The sequence below is a fragment of the Drosophila yakuba genome, chromosome X, assembly GCF_016746365.2.
Source record: "Drosophila yakuba strain Tai18E2 chromosome X, Prin_Dyak_Tai18E2_2.1, whole genome shotgun sequence".
In the NCBI taxonomy this organism is placed as follows: Eukaryota; Metazoa; Arthropoda; class Insecta; order Diptera; family Drosophilidae; genus Drosophila; species Drosophila yakuba.
This window is the reverse complement of record NC_052526.2, coordinates 2,259,434-2,275,885: the sequence shown is the minus strand read 5'-3', so window position 1 is coordinate 2,275,885 and position 16,452 is coordinate 2,259,434. Positions and strand designations below refer to the sequence as shown.

At 50.6% G+C, this 16,452-nt stretch overlaps 4 protein-coding genes across 5 annotated transcripts; 3 read left to right on the top strand and 1 right to left on the bottom strand.

The window, feature by feature from the left end:
* The first annotated feature begins 105 nt into the window (after positions 1–105).
* Positions 106–3,542, top strand: LOC6524015 (DNA topoisomerase 3-beta). The gene is made up of 5 exons (XM_002099851.3): positions 106–400; positions 477–1,224; positions 1,543–2,593; positions 2,658–3,051; positions 3,106–3,542. The coding sequence occupies exons 1-5, from the start codon at positions 310–312 to the stop codon at positions 3,456–3,458; spliced, it is 2,637 nt and encodes an 878-aa protein (XP_002099887.1). The 5' UTR covers positions 106–309; the 3' UTR covers positions 3,459–3,542.
* A 1,330-nt stretch (positions 3,543–4,872) lies between these two features.
* On the top strand, positions 4,873–6,915 carry LOC6524014 (polyubiquitin-C). The gene is made up of 2 exons (XM_002099850.4): positions 4,873–5,027; positions 5,396–6,915. The coding sequence occupies exon 2, from the start codon at positions 5,401–5,403 to the stop codon at positions 6,775–6,777; it is 1,377 nt and encodes a 458-aa protein (XP_002099886.2). The 5' UTR covers positions 4,873–5,027; positions 5,396–5,400; the 3' UTR covers positions 6,778–6,915.
* Positions 6,916–7,201: 286 nt separating this feature from the next.
* Positions 7,202–9,069, top strand: LOC6524013 (cytochrome b5). 2 transcript variants are annotated; one of them, XM_015189945.3, is made up of 4 exons: positions 7,202–7,435; positions 7,504–7,592; positions 7,659–7,727; positions 8,628–8,828. In XM_015189945.3, the coding sequence occupies exons 1-4, from the start codon at positions 7,328–7,330 to the stop codon at positions 8,680–8,682; spliced, it is 321 nt and encodes a 106-aa protein (XP_015045431.1). In that variant the 5' UTR covers positions 7,202–7,327; the 3' UTR covers positions 8,683–8,828. The 2 variants fall into 2 exon arrangements, with proteins under 2 accessions (XP_015045431.1, XP_002099885.1); XM_002099849.4 differs by lacking the exon at positions 8,628–8,828 and adding an exon at positions 8,852–9,069 and having other exon boundaries at positions 7,215–7,435.
* Positions 9,058–16,415, bottom strand: LOC6524012 (transcription elongation factor SPT6). The gene is made up of 6 exons (XM_002099848.3): positions 16,260–16,415; positions 16,006–16,090; positions 15,186–15,415; positions 14,915–15,034; positions 14,695–14,846; positions 9,058–14,629 (listed from the first exon to the last, which is right to left on the bottom strand). The coding sequence occupies exons 1-6, from the start codon at positions 16,296–16,298 to the stop codon at positions 9,679–9,681; spliced, it is 5,577 nt and encodes a 1,858-aa protein (XP_002099884.1). The 5' UTR covers positions 16,299–16,415; the 3' UTR covers positions 9,058–9,678.
* Between the last annotated feature and the right edge of the window lie 37 nt (positions 16,416–16,452).

The following is a 16,452-nucleotide window of genomic DNA, read 5'->3' as shown; positions in this document are numbered from 1 at the left end:
TGCCCAGGGCTGCACTCTGCAGTATGACCAGTTGCTGTGTATGAATAAACGCAGTATGACCATTTGGTATTTACTGCAGTGAGACCGTATTGATAGCTGGAAAATAATGCCTGTGAAATTGGTTAAATAGAGTGGATTATACGTATATATAACGAGCAATTCATACATTACGCTGTGTGTGTGCGTGTGTTTATGCTGTGTGTGCGGCGCGCAAACCGGCGATTCCCATGCGAGTAAACGAGTGGGCAGGAGGAAGCGCTGCGAAAAAGTCATCAATTATATAGGCCATTCGATTCTGGGATTTGGGCCATGAAGAGCGTGCTGATGGTGGCCGAGAAGCCCTCGCTGGCGGCATCGCTGGCGGGGATTCTCTCGAACGGACGCTGCACTGCCAAGCGGGGTGAGTCGCACTAGAAACCCCAATTGCATCGCAGCAATCATTCGCCATCAATCCAATCCAATGTAATCCTCTCCAGGCACCGGTAACGGCTGTTCCACGCACGAGTGGACGGGAAACTTTCGAAACGAGGGCAGCGTCCACTTTCGGATGACGTCCGTGTGCGGTCATGTGATGTCGCTGGACTTCATCAGCAAATACAACTCCTGGGACAAGGTGGATCCCGTCGAGCTCTTTGGCTGCCCCACCGAGAAAAAGGAAACGAATCCCAAGCAGCACATGCGCACCTTTCTGGCTCACGAGGCGCGCGGCTGCGACTATCTAGTCCTTTGGCTGGATTGCGACAAGGAGGGCGAGAACATCTGCTTCGAGGTGATGGACGCCGTGCAGCATGTCATCCACAACGTGTACAGCAAGCAGGTGACGTATCGCGCCCACTTTTCGGCCATCACGGAGAAGGATATCAAGGGAGCGATGGAGACGCTGGGGCATCCCAACGAGAACGAGGCCAAGTCGGTGGACGCTCGCCAGGAACTGGACCTGCGCATTGGATGCGCCTTTACCCGCTTCCAAACCAAGTTCTTTCAGGACCGGTACGGCGACCTGGACTCTTCGCTGATCTCCTACGGTCCTTGCCAGACGCCCACACTTGGCTTCTGCGTGAAGCGGCACGACGACATCCAGACCTTCAAACCGGAGAGCTTCTGGCACCTGCAGCTCCTCGCCGGCCAGCCGGAATTCACGCTGGAGTGGGCGCGAGGTCGGGTCTTCAAGAAAGACATCGCCATCATGCTGCTGGGTCGCGTCAAGGAGCACAAGGAGGCTACGTAAGACCTAAATTTCGCTGCCATCGCCGGCTAATCTATAAATAGCCATGCTTTCGTCACTTTTTCGTTTGTTAATACCCACTTTTTGGTCACTTGAAAGCAAACTGACTCTTTTTTGTCCCATTACGCCATTATTTCCAAATCTGGTGACTACATCATCTATCTGCCAGAGAAGCAATCATACCGAATTAGCATAATTTCTTTGTATTCACAATGTATGCAAACAAACAAAATGCTGCTGGTCCATTAAATTTAGAAATGCTGGCCAAGAATGGGCTATCCTTCATCTATTAATCACTTCCTATTCTCTTTTGTCAGTGTGGAGAGCGTGGCCAGCAAGGAGGCCTTCAAGAGCAAACCACAGGCACTAAACACCGTGGAACTGATGCGAATCTGCAGCTCCGGACTGGGCATCGGTCCGTTCCAGGCGATGCAGATAGCGGAGCGCCTGTACACGCAGGGCTACATCAGCTATCCGCGAACGGAGACCAATCAGTATCCGACTAACTTCGATCTGCCGGCTGTGCTGCACGTTCTGAAGCCATCGGGGGATTTCGGCGAAGAGGCGCGTTCCATTCTGGGCGACATGCAGACGCCGCGTAAGGGCAAGGATGCCGGCGACCATCCACCCATCACGCCCATGAAACTTGGCAACCGCAGTGACTTCGATCGCGACACCTGGCGCGTCTACGAGTTCATCTGCCGGCACTTCATGGGCACGGTGTCGCGTGATCTCAAGTACCGCGTGACGACGGCCAAGCTGCGCGTTGGTCTGGAGACATTTAGCTGCACGGCCAATGTGCTGATCGATGCCGGTTTCACCAAGGTGATGACCTGGCAGGCCTTCGGCAGGGACGAACCGATGCCGCCGTTCGTCCAGGGCACTCAGGTGGCCATCAACGATGTGCGTCTTACCGAAAGCCAGACGGGGCCGCCGGATTATCTCACCGAATCGGAGCTGATCACACTAATGGAGCAGCACGGCATCGGCACGGATGCCTCAATACCGGTGCACATTAATAACATCTGCCAGCGCAACTATGTGCATATTGAAAACGGCCGCAAGCTGATTCCAACGACGCTGGGCATTGTGTTGGTCCACGGCTATCAGAAGATCGATCCGGAACTCGTGCTGCCCACCATGCGAACGGAGGTGGAGCGCATGCTGACGCTGATTGCCCAGGGTTCGGCTAACTTTCAGGATGTGCTGCGTCACGCCATCAAGATCTTTAAGCTGAAGTTTATGTACTTTGTAAAGAACATCGCCAACATGGACTCACTGTTTGAGGTCTCCTTTTCGCCGCTGGCCGAGTCGGGCAAGGCGCACTCGCGCTGCGGCAAGTGTAGGCGCTACATGAAGTACATACAGGTGCGTTAACCAGCCTGCCCCATCATCCGCTTAAGTTGTAATCCCTGCTACCGTTTAATTACAGACCAAACCGGCGAGGTTGCACTGCTCTCATTGCGATGAAACCTACGCCCTGCCCATTGGCAATGTGAAGGTGTATCGCGAGTTCAAGTGCCCGCTGGATGACTTCGATCTGCTTGCCTTCTCCACCGGCGTCAAGGGACGATCGTATCCGTTCTGCCCTTACTGCTACAACCATCCGCCGTTCAGCGACATGCCCCACTTAGGGGGCTGCAACACCTGCACGCACGCAACCTGCCCGCACTCGCTGAACACGCTGGGCATCTCCGGTTGCGTGGAGTGTCCCACCGGCGTCCTGGTGCTTGACTGTACGTTGGCGCCCACCTGGAAGCTGGGCTGCAACCGCTGCGACGTGATCATCAACTGCTTCAAGGGAGCCACAAAGATCACGGTGGAAGGTGGGTTGTTAACCATATAGACCTACATATATATATATGTGTGATTTTTTGCAGAGGCCAAGTGTCAGGAGTGTGGCGCCCAGCAGGTGAACGTGGTCTACAAGTCCGACAAAAGCAAGTTCAAGGATGGTAGTGAGGAGAAGAGCGGCTGCATCTTCTGCTCCACCGACTTCTCCCACTTGGTTGAGAAGCATCGGGCGGTGGCATCCAGACCTGTTCGCAGTGGCGGTGGATCCCGTGGCGGCAAGGCTGGTCGTGGCGGTGGAGGTGTGGGCGGCCCGGCTGGTGGCGCTGGAGGAGCGGTTACGGCTGGCGGTGGGCCTGGTGCAGGGGGCGGGGGGCGTGGCGGGCGCGGTGGTCGGCCGCCCAAGGATAAAATGGCCCAGCTGGCGGCGTATTTCGTTTGAGGACGCTGAATTGCATTTAGAAGAACAATAACTAAACAAGAAACAAAAAAACAGCCTAATAAAATCGAAATTGTATAAAGAAAAGTGAATTTGTTTTTGTCAAGGGGCTTCAATTGATAGTTTGTAATTACAAATTTTGTAATTACAAATTTCTAGTAATTTAGAATATAAATATGTATTAAGTTATGTTAAAATATTTTTTTTTTTTTTAATTTCATAGTTTTAATACTTTGCTTATACTTATATACATTTATTTATTTATAAAAAGGAAACCTAATGAAATATCGTATAACATATAACTATTTTAAAGTCGAGCTACCAATTCCAAATAAATCTTTAATTTTGCCCTAGAGATTAAATATTTTGAAAATGTATGCATATTTAGGGGCAAGCGGTACAGGAATAAAAACTGAGTAAATAAATTTAAATTTCTCTGAACCCTTGCTTTCACTTTTCGGAAATTTGATAAATCGGAAAACGAAAGAACCCCCATTTATTTTCGTGAGTAAGGGGTTTTTGTGTTAGAAACAAGGGTTGTTTTAATGAAAAACCCATGAATCACGTTTCATGACTTTGCCTAATTTAAATTTTCCATATCTATGCATCTGTATGACTATTGTTTTATTATTGTTTAAATTATCTTATAGCTTTAAAGTTTGATCTCCAAAAATGAATAACGTTTACTATTCTTAGGGGTTACATCAAGGGTTAAGTTTGCTGACATCAGCATACATCAGATTTCATCAGCCCAGTCCATTCCAGGAACTTTCCAGATGCATTTAGTCACAAGTACATATATGTATGTAAATAGGTGTGCACGCACACTGTCTCTTGTGAGAGTGTGGAAGTGGGGAAATTGGGAATTGTGTGTGCGTGTGTGGGGGACTGACTCTCTTGTCTAAAGGCTGTTGACCAAAGCGAAGACAAATCTCCCCCAGGCGGCGTCAAAACAAAATAAAGGTCGTTTAACTCGCCAAACAAAGAACGTCACAATATGTCCGTGCTTGTTTGTATGTACATCCATTTGTACATACAAATTTACACACCTCCATCTGTTAGAATACACACACGCACTTGCAGGAACAGCTGCGATTAGTGTTGAAAAGAGGGGCAGGGAATTAATCGATAGCCGCCCTCTCTCATGAGAGCAAGCGAGATGAAAACACTGCACAAATGCACTACGCACTTTGTTTTCAATGCCTAATTTTGCGTATTGCAGCTAACCAATTGATTGGTCTTCATTTGTTAAATACTCTTGCCAATGCAAAATCTCATTCTCAATAGGTTAGACAAAAGAAATGGCCACATTAAGAGGTAAAAATTGTCAAGCAAAGTGAACTGCTGCCCGAGAGTGAGCGAGAGAGCAGGCGACGACTTTCCAGTCAGCTTGCCTATAAATACCAGTGTGCAGCTGTGAAACGGAACATAAGCTGTGAAAAAATAGTAGAGAGCAGACGTGCGAGCGAGGGAAATAAGCAAGTTTTTGAATATTAATAGGTACTATTTCAAAAAGTGCAGACCAAAAGTAAAGAAATAAATTCAGTTTTCTGTGCGAAACAAAAAAATACGGTGAGTTAAGTTTGCCAAGTGCCTTATAGATTTTCTTAGTTGCATTCAAAATGGCGACGCAGCAAGTGCAGCAAAAGAAAAACGGGGTTTTTCATGCATATTGTGTATGCGCTGTTCCAGGGGTTTTATTGCTTCCAACGAAGTTTGGAGATTAGTCAGCAAAACTAAATTTGCCATTTCATGGCGAAATAATGCAAGCTGTTAAAACATTAAGGGGAAAACCCAATCAAGTTTTCTGTGTGTGTATGCTAAAATACTTTTCTGGGTCACGGGAACTGGGTCACTACGCAGAAAATCAATTGCGCACTTTCCTTCCACTTTCCATTACTGAAGCCAACTTTTTCCCTTCCCCATTTTTCCACTCGTAGCCAATATGCAAATTTTCGTGAAGACCCTCACTGGCAAGACCATCACTTTGGAGGTTGAGCCATCCGATACCATCGAGAACGTCAAGGCTAAGATCCAGGACAAGGAGGGAATCCCCCCAGATCAGCAGCGTTTGATCTTCGCCGGAAAGCAGTTGGAGGACGGACGCACCCTGTCCGACTACAATATCCAGAAGGAGTCCACCCTTCACTTGGTCCTGCGTCTGCGTGGTGGCATGCAGATCTTCGTGAAGACTCTGACCGGCAAGACCATCACCTTGGAGGTTGAGCCATCCGATACCATCGAGAACGTCAAGGCTAAGATCCAGGACAAGGAGGGAATCCCCCCAGATCAGCAGCGTTTGATCTTCGCCGGAAAGCAGCTGGAAGACGGACGCACCCTGTCCGACTACAACATCCAGAAGGAGTCCACCCTTCACTTGGTCCTGCGTCTGCGTGGTGGCATGCAGATCTTCGTGAAGACTCTGACCGGCAAGACCATCACCTTGGAGGTTGAGCCATCCGATACCATCGAGAACGTCAAGGCTAAGATCCAGGACAAGGAGGGAATCCCCCCAGATCAGCAGCGTTTGATCTTCGCCGGAAAGCAGCTGGAAGACGGACGCACCCTGTCCGACTACAACATCCAGAAGGAGTCCACCCTTCACTTGGTCCTGCGTCTGCGTGGTGGCATGCAGATCTTCGTGAAGACTCTGACCGGCAAGACCATCACCTTGGAGGTTGAGCCATCCGATACCATCGAGAACGTCAAGGCTAAGATCCAGGACAAGGAGGGAATCCCCCCAGATCAGCAGCGTTTGATCTTCGCCGGAAAGCAGCTGGAAGACGGACGCACCCTGTCCGACTACAACATCCAGAAGGAGTCCACCCTCCACTTGGTCCTGCGTCTGCGTGGTGGCATGCAGATCTTCGTGAAGACTCTGACCGGCAAGACCATCACCTTGGAGGTTGAGCCATCCGATACCATCGAGAACGTCAAGGCTAAGATCCAGGACAAGGAGGGAATCCCCCCAGATCAGCAGCGTTTGATCTTCGCCGGAAAGCAGCTGGAAGACGGACGCACCCTGTCCGACTACAACATCCAGAAGGAGTCCACCCTTCACTTGGTCCTGCGTCTGCGTGGTGGCATGCAGATCTTCGTGAAGACTCTGACCGGCAAGACCATCACCTTGGAGGTTGAGCCATCCGATACCATCGAGAACGTCAAGGCTAAGATCCAGGACAAGGAGGGAATCCCCCCAGATCAGCAGCGTTTGATCTTCGCCGGAAAGCAGCTGGAAGACGGACGCACCCTGTCCGACTACAACATCCAGAAGGAGTCCACCCTCCACTTGGTCCTGCGTCTGCGTGGTGGCGCCATCTAGATTTTTTCACGCATAATATAAAACAACGCAAGAATGCATACTAAATTTTAGTAAATTGGTTTAATCAAAAGCACAATATAATCATAATATTTATTGGTACTCAAAGAATAAAACTTTCAATTTGTGTGTTCAATGTAATACGTTATGTAGTTTTTATCGGATCCAATGGGCTTCAGTATTTTAAGGGATTCTTGGCAGTCCGCTTAAGTTTTCCCTATGTCTATGCGAATATATTTGGAAAACTATGGATGGGTACAATAAACAGAAGATGTTTCTAAAACAGTGGATTTTATTTGAATATATTAATTTATTTGCAATACCTCCATCCTTGTCGTATTCATTCTAATAAGTTATTTTACATTTGTTAATTTGTACCACAGGTACATTGGAATCAACTGCCTAGGTACTTCAAGAGGTATATTTTAGGGTATTTTGTGTGACCAAATGGCTCCAACGAGAAGTGGAGTCGGGCACACTGCACGAGTCCGAAAAACCTGTTGGCTTGTGCGTAGCAGTAATTTTTGTGGAGAAGAGCAGGCAGGCAGCCAAGATGAGCAAGGAAATCCCTTTGGCCACCGTTAACCAGCACAACAAGGCCACGGATCTGTGGGTGGTCATCAACAACAAGGTGTACGATGTGACCAAGTTCCGGCTCGAGGCAAGTGGCGTTGCAGATACACGGATTTTGGGGGGCGAATTCATCTAATTCAATCGCATCCTCTCCAGCATCCTGGCGGCGAAGACTCCCTGGTGGATGTGGCTGGTCGCGATGCCACCAAGGACTTCAATGACGTGGGTCACAGCTCCGAGGCGAGGTTAGAATGTTCAATTTAAAGCCAGTGTGACTGGTTTTTTCACGTTTTCCCCACTTGCCTTTACAGAGAAATGCTAAAGAAGTACTACGTCGGTGACCTGGCTGCTGCGGACATCAAGCAAAAGAGCCCAATTAGGTGAGAATCCCGTCCAGCAAATGCATGCCAACACCTAAGACCAAGTCAAAATGCCATATCATCTGTAAATAAAGAAAACCTTGGGGATTTCCTTGCTCCGCTCCCACACGAATCGATCTCATCTCATTTTCTCGCTGGAGCACAAGTATTCCTGATAAGGCATTGCATCATATACCTCTGTGATCACTCCACTTACCTAATGCATGACGCTTCTATTTCGACCACAACCGGTTTCGCATGAGCTTAGCCTGCCTGCCAATCCATTGGTCATTGTACAATTAGCCAACTCTTATGTAATTGCCATTAATTGCCTTGAAGCCCCCAAAGTTTCACGCTTGACGTGTCCTGAAAGTCTCCCCTTCACTTTCCTTTCTGGTGTACCACCACTACTTTGCATGGGTCAATAAGATAGGTTCCTATTCCACCGGATAATGATGAAATAATATTGTGTTCGTTGAAAAGAATAGTATTTTATAAATATTTGATATGACCTGCATTCAATGACCTCAACACTCAAAATAATTGTTTACAATTCAATTCTATAGGAAACCGTAGCGACTTTTTGTTTACGAACAGCAAACAATGCAACAATGTCTAATATTTAATGAATATATCTCAACTTGCATGTACAATATCTGCTCAATTCAAGATTTAAGTCCTTCTCGAGCACGAAAGTAAGGTTCTACAAAAGCTAGTTTGACTTGTAAGTTCTAACCGACCTGCAAATATCTCCATTATAATTAACCAAAGCACGTTAAGCACTCGGAACTATGTACATAAACGCGATAATCTGGAGCACAAACAATGCACGCCGTAGTTTGTCACACTTTTTGAATGGCTTGCACACCTTGACTTGTGTTTTTATTTTGATTCTTGGTTCTGTGCATTCGCCTACTATAGTGTCACGCCCACTGATGCCACCGAAGCCCCCAAACAATGCTGCATCCTAAGTTAACCCCTCTAGAAATGCCCGTAAACCAATCCGTAATCCTAGCTAGCTAACCAAAGTGCACTCAGTTTGCTGTGACTGCTGTGGCGACTTGTCGGAGTGCCTACTCCTGGCCAGTTCCCCAAATGATTGACACTCCTCTTCATATTTCTATATTCCATTTCCCATCAAACAGCTGCCGCCATGTGGCATTGGCCCTGGGCGCCGCCTTCATCGGCATCACCCTGGTCTATGTGATCCGACGCGGAGTGGCCAGAAATTAATCTGCGGCCTCGGGCGATTTCACCACTGACCAGCTGCATTCCGTGATTCCAGAGATATTCCTTCAACTTGGATAATCATTTTCCACACATTTGATACGCAATAAATTGTACAAATTGCTTAAATACACAACTCTGGCGTTTTATTTATGACCGGCGGGGTGTCTCCAAAAAACAAAAAAAAAGAAGGACAATTGATAGTGAGAATAAAACTATTGTGGATACCCAACAGTAGGAAAAGAGCTTGCATATTTCTGGTCAGAAAAACTTGAAATTTATTTTTCGTCCTTCCGTCGTCACAAACCTGATTGCTCCCCGCCCCCGAGCGTCTCAACTCCTCCAGCTCCTGCCCAGCCGTTCTCCACCGCCTTCTCCTCCGGATGATAAATCCACTCCACTCCAACGACACCAACGGCAGGCGCCCCTCAATTTTCGATTATACATAGATATATGTGTGAACCGCGAATCAGTTATGGACTTGACTTAAACGTAAATATCGTTGAGGATCAATGCGGAATCGCATCCCAAATTACTAAGATTACTGCAACTGCTTCTCCGCCAGCTGCGCGTGCATGATTTTTATATTATTGTAGACTGTTCTGTTCCGTTCCGTTCGGTTGTTCTGTTCTGTTCTGTTCTCGTTTTTGTATTTTAGTGTTTAGGGTTTAGTGTATAAGGTATATGGTGTGTGCATAGTGTTCCTTTGCAGTTTGTGGTGGTTTAGTTCTGCGTTCAGTTCGCCCTAGTTCTCGTCGTAGAGGGGCGTGGCATCGCCCAGATTCATGGAGTGCGGCGAGGTGTTGGTGCGCGGCGTGCTGCGCACGGATGCCTTCGAGGACATGGAGGCGCCTGCTCCGTGGCCCTGGTTCATGCCCATTCCCCGATTGTGTCCGCCTCCGCTGCTGTAGTCATTGACGGGCGTCGATCCATAGCCACCACCACCGCCGCTGGCCCCATGCCCCATTCCAATGCCCATGTTCATGCCCATTCCCATCTGCTGTTGCTGCTGCGAATGATGGTGCTGCTGCTGGGCATGATGCGACTGATGCGACTGGTGCTGCTGCTGCTGCGGCGGCGGTCTGCGTCTTGCCCAGGCATCGTTGGCCAGCTGCCAGTCGAGGTTCTCTTTGGCACGTTGCTGGTGATGGGGCGGCATGCTGCCACCGCCCATGTTGTAGGCATTGGAACCACCGCCACCGCCTCCACCTCCGCCCATATCATAGTATCTGGGTGTGCTGCCCGTTCCGGAACTGCTGCCGTAGTGGTGCCTCTGACTGCTCGAGGATTGCGAGCTGGGACTCGGCACATTGTGGCCGTAGCGCGGCGTCTGTGAGGCATGCGGTGTGTAGGGCGTCATGAACGGAGTCTGGCCACTGGGCGTATATGGCGTATTGATGGCACCGAACGACGGCGTCGATGAGCTGCCGTAGTGCGAGGCGCCCATTCCAGCCGCTGGACCAGAATTGCTCGCCGCTCCGTAGCCAACCATGGATTGCGTGATGGAGTAGGCGCTGGAACTGCCACCGCCACCGCCAGCGGAACTGCTGATGCCACTGCGCGGCGTTCCACCAGACACGCTGCCAGAGATGCTGTAGGGCGCCTGTGAGCCCAAGGATGTCAGGGATGACGACGAGATCGCCGGTGGCGGACGCATCGAGTGCAGTGGCGTAGAATTGGATACCATGGAGGCGCTGGCCGGCGTGGCCGTTGGATCCAGCCAGTGTTCCTTGAACCAGCGCAGCAGACTGTTGACCGAATCGAATATCTGGCCACGGAAACGATAGCCCTCCGGCATCACCGTCACATACTCGTGGCGCACCTTCGTCTTGGGCAGATAGGACAACAGGAATTTGCCGGGCATGGAGCGGGATGCCGTGAAGAAATAGTGTATCTTTTTTGGATCCTTTGACTTCTCCTCGCGTAGCACCTTGTCCATTACGTCCCGCTCATTTTCATCGCCGGTCACCGTGATCGGCTTGTAGTACTTGTACTGTATCAGTTCGCGGGCAGCCAAGGCCATCGGCGTGATGTGACGGGCGATGATCTCGTCCAGATCCTCGAACTCCTCGGTGCCGATCCACAGACTCCTGCCCAGGCTGTAATCGTTCTCCTTACCCTCCTCGCGCACATCGATGTGCTGGAAGATGTCGTCGGACACCTTCCAGGTGGCTGTCAGGTGATCCTTGGACTTGCTGCTCGGACGCAGGGCCACCTCGCCCTGATCGGCCTCCGCCAGCATGGCTACCACCTCCGCATACGACTTGTTGAAGAAGCTGGGATGGGCGATAACGCGGCGGGCGTAGGTTTTGCGCTTCATGGCCTTCGCCTTGGCATCGCTCGCTTTCCGATTGTCCTGCTCTTCGGTCACAAAATCATAGTAGTTGTCGCGCCGCGGCCGCCACTCATTGTTTACGTCCTTTAGATCAGCGGTCTTGGATGAGCAGTCGACTGAGAATCGATCAATGTCTATCTTAATGATGCGCACATGAATCATCTGGGAGACACGCACACGCTCCTCAGGATTGCGCACCTGCTTATCGGACAAGTTCTTGATGTGTATGAAGCCAGGCAAGCCGTTTTCCAGACGCACACGAACGCCCGATGCTTGGCCAGGACAGGCATTCGCGTCAAAGTGATTCCACACCTCGGAAAGCTCTGGGAAGTCGTCCTTGTGGCAGAAGGGGCACTGCCAACTGTCGCTGGATTCTATGCGCACCGGATTCGCGTTGTCCAGCTGCTCGCCCTGCGGCCGACGGTAGGTGAACCCGGTAACCATGGCCGTGACGCACTTGCCCACGTAAAACGAGTCGGGCGTCTCCTTGGTCAGCATGTCGAAGAGCTCCTCCGCACTGGGCTTGGTGTACGGAGTGCGGTAGTCCTTGTACAGGCAGCTCAACTCGTTGCGTATGTCGTACAAGGTGATGCTCTTGCTGCCGAAACCCTGGCGCTCCAGCTCCACGGCGAATGCGTCCAGATCGAGATCCTTGAGGCGCTCTGGCGATTCGAGAATTTCCTCAAGAGCACCGGCCGGATTGGTCTCCTCGTCGTCGTACTCCATGGCATCGATGGCCATCTTTCTGGCCCATTCGTACGTTTCTGGATGCACACGCGACCCGTCCAGCACCTCGACATACGCCTCCGTGCTGTCGCCCAGGGATGAGGTATCGATCTTAATAAAACCGCTGCAGTTAATGAAGACCTTGGGACCCAGATGACACACGGTGACCAGCTGGGTGCGATTCTCCAACCGTTGGTTGCTCTGCTTCAGCAGTTTGAGTAGAGCCTGACCCTTACGCGGACCCAAGCCGCAGGTGTACTGCAGCAAGTTGACGGTCCGTGAGTTCTGTACCATCAGGTTGATGTCCAGGCCCACCTCGCTCGTTCGATTGATGAACTGCAGGCTGAGCTGCTCCAGCAGCTGCTCGCGCGGCACACGCTCCTGCAGCGGATGGTAGCGCAGGCAGAGGATTTCGTCGTCCGCATCACACAGCTGCGAATACTCCACAAGCGGATCCTGCATCTTGCGGGCCAGCGAAGCAGCCTGCTTTAGCAGGGCAGGATACTCCTTGAAGTCAGATTCGCCCTTCTTTGAGTTGGCATAGATCTTGGCCAGCTCGTTGTCGATTATCTCCACCTCGATGGGCGGAAACTGTTCGGAGGTCTCAAGCTCTTGCAGAATCTCCTTGATGTCTGCCTGGATGTTCTGGGCGTCACGCGATTCCGCTCCAATGACAACAATGTGTGGCTTCTTCATTTTGATAAAGTCACTCAGTTTTCGAAGGTCGGCCAATTTCTGGGCCTTCTCCTCGGCGTTGTGCGAATTCTTGCGCCTCAGAATGTTCGGAAGTCGCAGGTAGTCGGAGATGTCGCCCTCCACGGTTGTCACCGCACAGAAGGCGGCCACCGACTGATCGGGATCGTAGGCCAGACCCAGCACCCGTATGCCCCGCAGTGTGCTCCAGTCCTCGTAACCGTAGTCGGTGGGCAGTTCCGGCTTATAGGGTGCAACCTTTAACCACTTGTACAGCTTGCCCGTGCAGGAGCGCAGCACAAATTGCTGAGCCTCCTCGTGCAGAGTGGAACGCAGCTCCTTGATAAGATCCGGAATAACCCACTTCTGCAGCGCCAGCTTAACGCACTCCGCCCGCAGCTTATTCCACTCCTGCACGTGCTTGGAGAACTGATCCAGCTGGTACAGGGCCTTGGACTCTTCCACATAGTCGCCGGGTGGTCCGTTGGCGTTTGCATTGCCCTCGAACTCCTCGAGGAACGTAATCTCCAGCAGTTTCTCCTCCTCGGCCATCATCAGCTTTATGAACTGATCGCCAAATAGATCACCCACCGGCTTCTTGGCCACGTACTTCATCGAGTACACGGGTGAATTCTCATCGATTAGCACCATGCCATTCTTGGTGGGCCGTATGTTAATCCGTGCTCTGTCGAAGTACACCTCACGCATGGTCTTGCGGAGCAGTGGCTCCTGTGCCAGCTGACGGGCCACCACATATTTTGCGGCATGGATAACCTCATCTGTGGTCATGAAGCGCGGCGACAAATATTGCTTCGCCAGTTCAGTGGGGCCGAGACTTTCCTGGGTGATCTCATTACGCTGGTAATTGTCGCGCAGGTTTTCGGCAAACTGCTCAGGCGTCAGACCAAAGTGCTTGGCAAAGCCGCAGATGCCCGCCTTGCGGAACACCGCATAGGGACTGCTGTTGGGCGCCTGCTTCAGCTGGTCATCGATCAGCTCCGGATCGTCATCGTCCTCCGGCTCTGGGACAACTATCGCCGCGCCCTCCGCCGCATCGTCACCGTTCTCGGCGGCGGCCGCCAGTCGACGCGCCTTGGCCTCGCGACGTTCCTGGATCACCTTGCGTCGCTGCTCCGCCTGCATGCGCGGCAGCTCGTGCGAGTAGTTGAGCAGGAAGTACATGTGCACGTCCTTCAGCTCTTCCATGGACTGCACGTCGTCAAGGCGCTCAAAATCGCTGTCCAGCATTAGGCGCACATCGTCCGGTATGGGTTTATCGGGGTCGGCGCAAAGCGTGTCCAGCTGGAATTGACGCATCTTCTCGAAGAGCACCTTTAGCTTGCGCTTTCTCTCGTTTAGCTGACACCAGCGCTCATCATAGTAGTAAACCTTCCACAGATCGTCAATGTTCAGCTCTGGCTTGACGTACTCCTTGCGATAGAAGGCTATGAAGGGCACCTCCAACTGCTGGTTGCGTATAAATTCCAGCGTCTGCTTAATCTTGTTTACGGCCGTCGGTGGTTTGCGCAGCTTCTCGCGGTTCTCCGGCTTCTCCTGCTCGGAAACGGTCTGCTTGCAGAACGCATACTTGTAGATCCAGTCAGCCTCGAGGTCCAGCTCGTGTGATCCCTCGGGCACCGGGGTCACGGGCACCTGGCGCAGCTGCATGCGTTCTGGGATGTCTGTCTTGCGAATCTCGTTGTCCATGTCGGTGAAATGGCCACGCTTAAGCTCGCTAGGCTCGTATATGTCGAAGATTGTCTTTTTGGCCACCTTCTTTTTGAGCGCTTTCTTTTTCTTGACGCGCATATCATCACCGGCGCCCAGCTCCTCATCGTACTCATCTCCTTCGGAATCATCCTCGTACTCGTCCTCCTCGTATTTTGAGAAGTCGTCATAGTCGAAGTCCACGCCAAAGATGTCCTGACCCTCTTGGAGTGATCTGTAGTTCAATTTTATCATTAATGTCCCAGGCGGTAATAACTTGAGTATATTTTATATACTTACGCGTCTGTAAAGATCGGACGCCGCTTCTTCTTCTTCTCTGCTATGGGACGCCCATTATCGTCCACAATGAAGTCATCCGCGTCCGACTCCGTGTCCTCCTCGTCGAAGGCGTCCGCCTCCCTGGGACTGCGCTCGCTGCGATGCTCAATGCTCTGTAAAATTGGGGCAATCAGTTAAACACTGTGCATTGATGGGGGGTGAGGAGTTACTAGTGGCATACCTCATCGTTCTCGTCGAACAACTGTTCGGCAATCTGCTCCCGGGCCAGACCCTCGTCCACGTGCTGCTCCTCGCCATCGCTTTCGTTGTCGTGAATGCGGCGCAGACGCTTAAACCGCTTCTGCAAGAGAAAAACAAGATTAGAAACGTTATACATATACATTCGAGGAGCATAGAAGCCCCTAATCGAAATATGAAAAGTCCATACTTAATTGGAGTTTAACAAGTGCAAAGCTAGCAATATACAGTTATTTTCTTTAGGAAATACCTACCCGTCTCTCGACTTTGACGCCCAGATTCTCCTCGATCAGATCGTAGTCATCGTCCTCCAGTCGATCGTCCAGATCGTCGTCCTCGTGCTTTTTGCGCTTTTTACCGCTGCCGCCGCCTTCGGTGTCGCCACCGCTCCCGGTATCTGAGTCGTCACCGCTGCCATCGTCCTCCTCGATGGGATTGTCATCGATCAGATCTTTGAGCTCTTCGCGCAGTCGTTCCTCGTCATCTGCGGAATAAGGCATTAAGAATTTCGGTTTACCACGTTCCTTCATCAGATTTCTAACTGCAAACTATTGTCAAAACTTAATGTGACCCGGTTTTTTGAAAGGTCTACCTAAAATATGGGTATCTAGATTTTTACCCATACCTATAACATTTTAAAATAGTGAAGCCTCTAAGCATTGATTATTCCAGGGCAGCTGCATCGATTGATCCCCCTCCCCTCATGCTTTGAAATGCAATTTCTTGGAAAAAGCCGCACTTCGAATTCACCGCACTTGTTCCACTTACTGGAACGAGCGCAGCTGTTTGTTGTTGCTGCTGCTGGTGCTGATATTCCATGGCCATTCCATGGCCACGGTAGCACGGTAAAAACACAAGACCTAACCTCAAAGTTGTAAACAAAAGAAGTTGCAACCGGGCGCATTGGGCAGTTATAGATGGCTATATCCCGGATATGGATTGTTTGTATCGGCGGATGGTAAGAGAAGGGTGGGGGCGAGGTAAGTGAAAAGCCCGCCAGCGATCGCCACATACGTATGTATGTATGTATTTTGTTATCGTACGCGCTTTAAGCGGCTCGAGTGGAAAACTCACCTTCTTCTTCTTCGCTACTATCGGAGACGGCCGCCTTTAGTTTCTTGAGCTTCTTGCGCTCGTTCACGTCCAATTCTTCCTCCTCCTGTGGGAAAAACCAAGAAAAGCCATTGGGGAAAAAGCAATATATATATATATGTTTGTAGATGTATGTATGTACACATACGCAAGGCGCAACGCACACCGCACGCATACAGTCGCACGGACGGTACGCGCGCCTAGAAACCGTGTTTTTGGGCTACGCAGACACCTACCTCTGATTCCTCGGCCTCTGAGTCCAGAAATTCGGCCATAATATAATGGAATAAAACTTAACTTAATAATATAGTGCGTATATATGCAGAGAAACGCCGCGTTTGTGTGCGTTTCTGCCTCTTCTCTTCTTCTTTATTTTTGCTTTGCTTCTCCCATAGGGGAGAAGCAAAATACTAGCTAAATACCCATCCA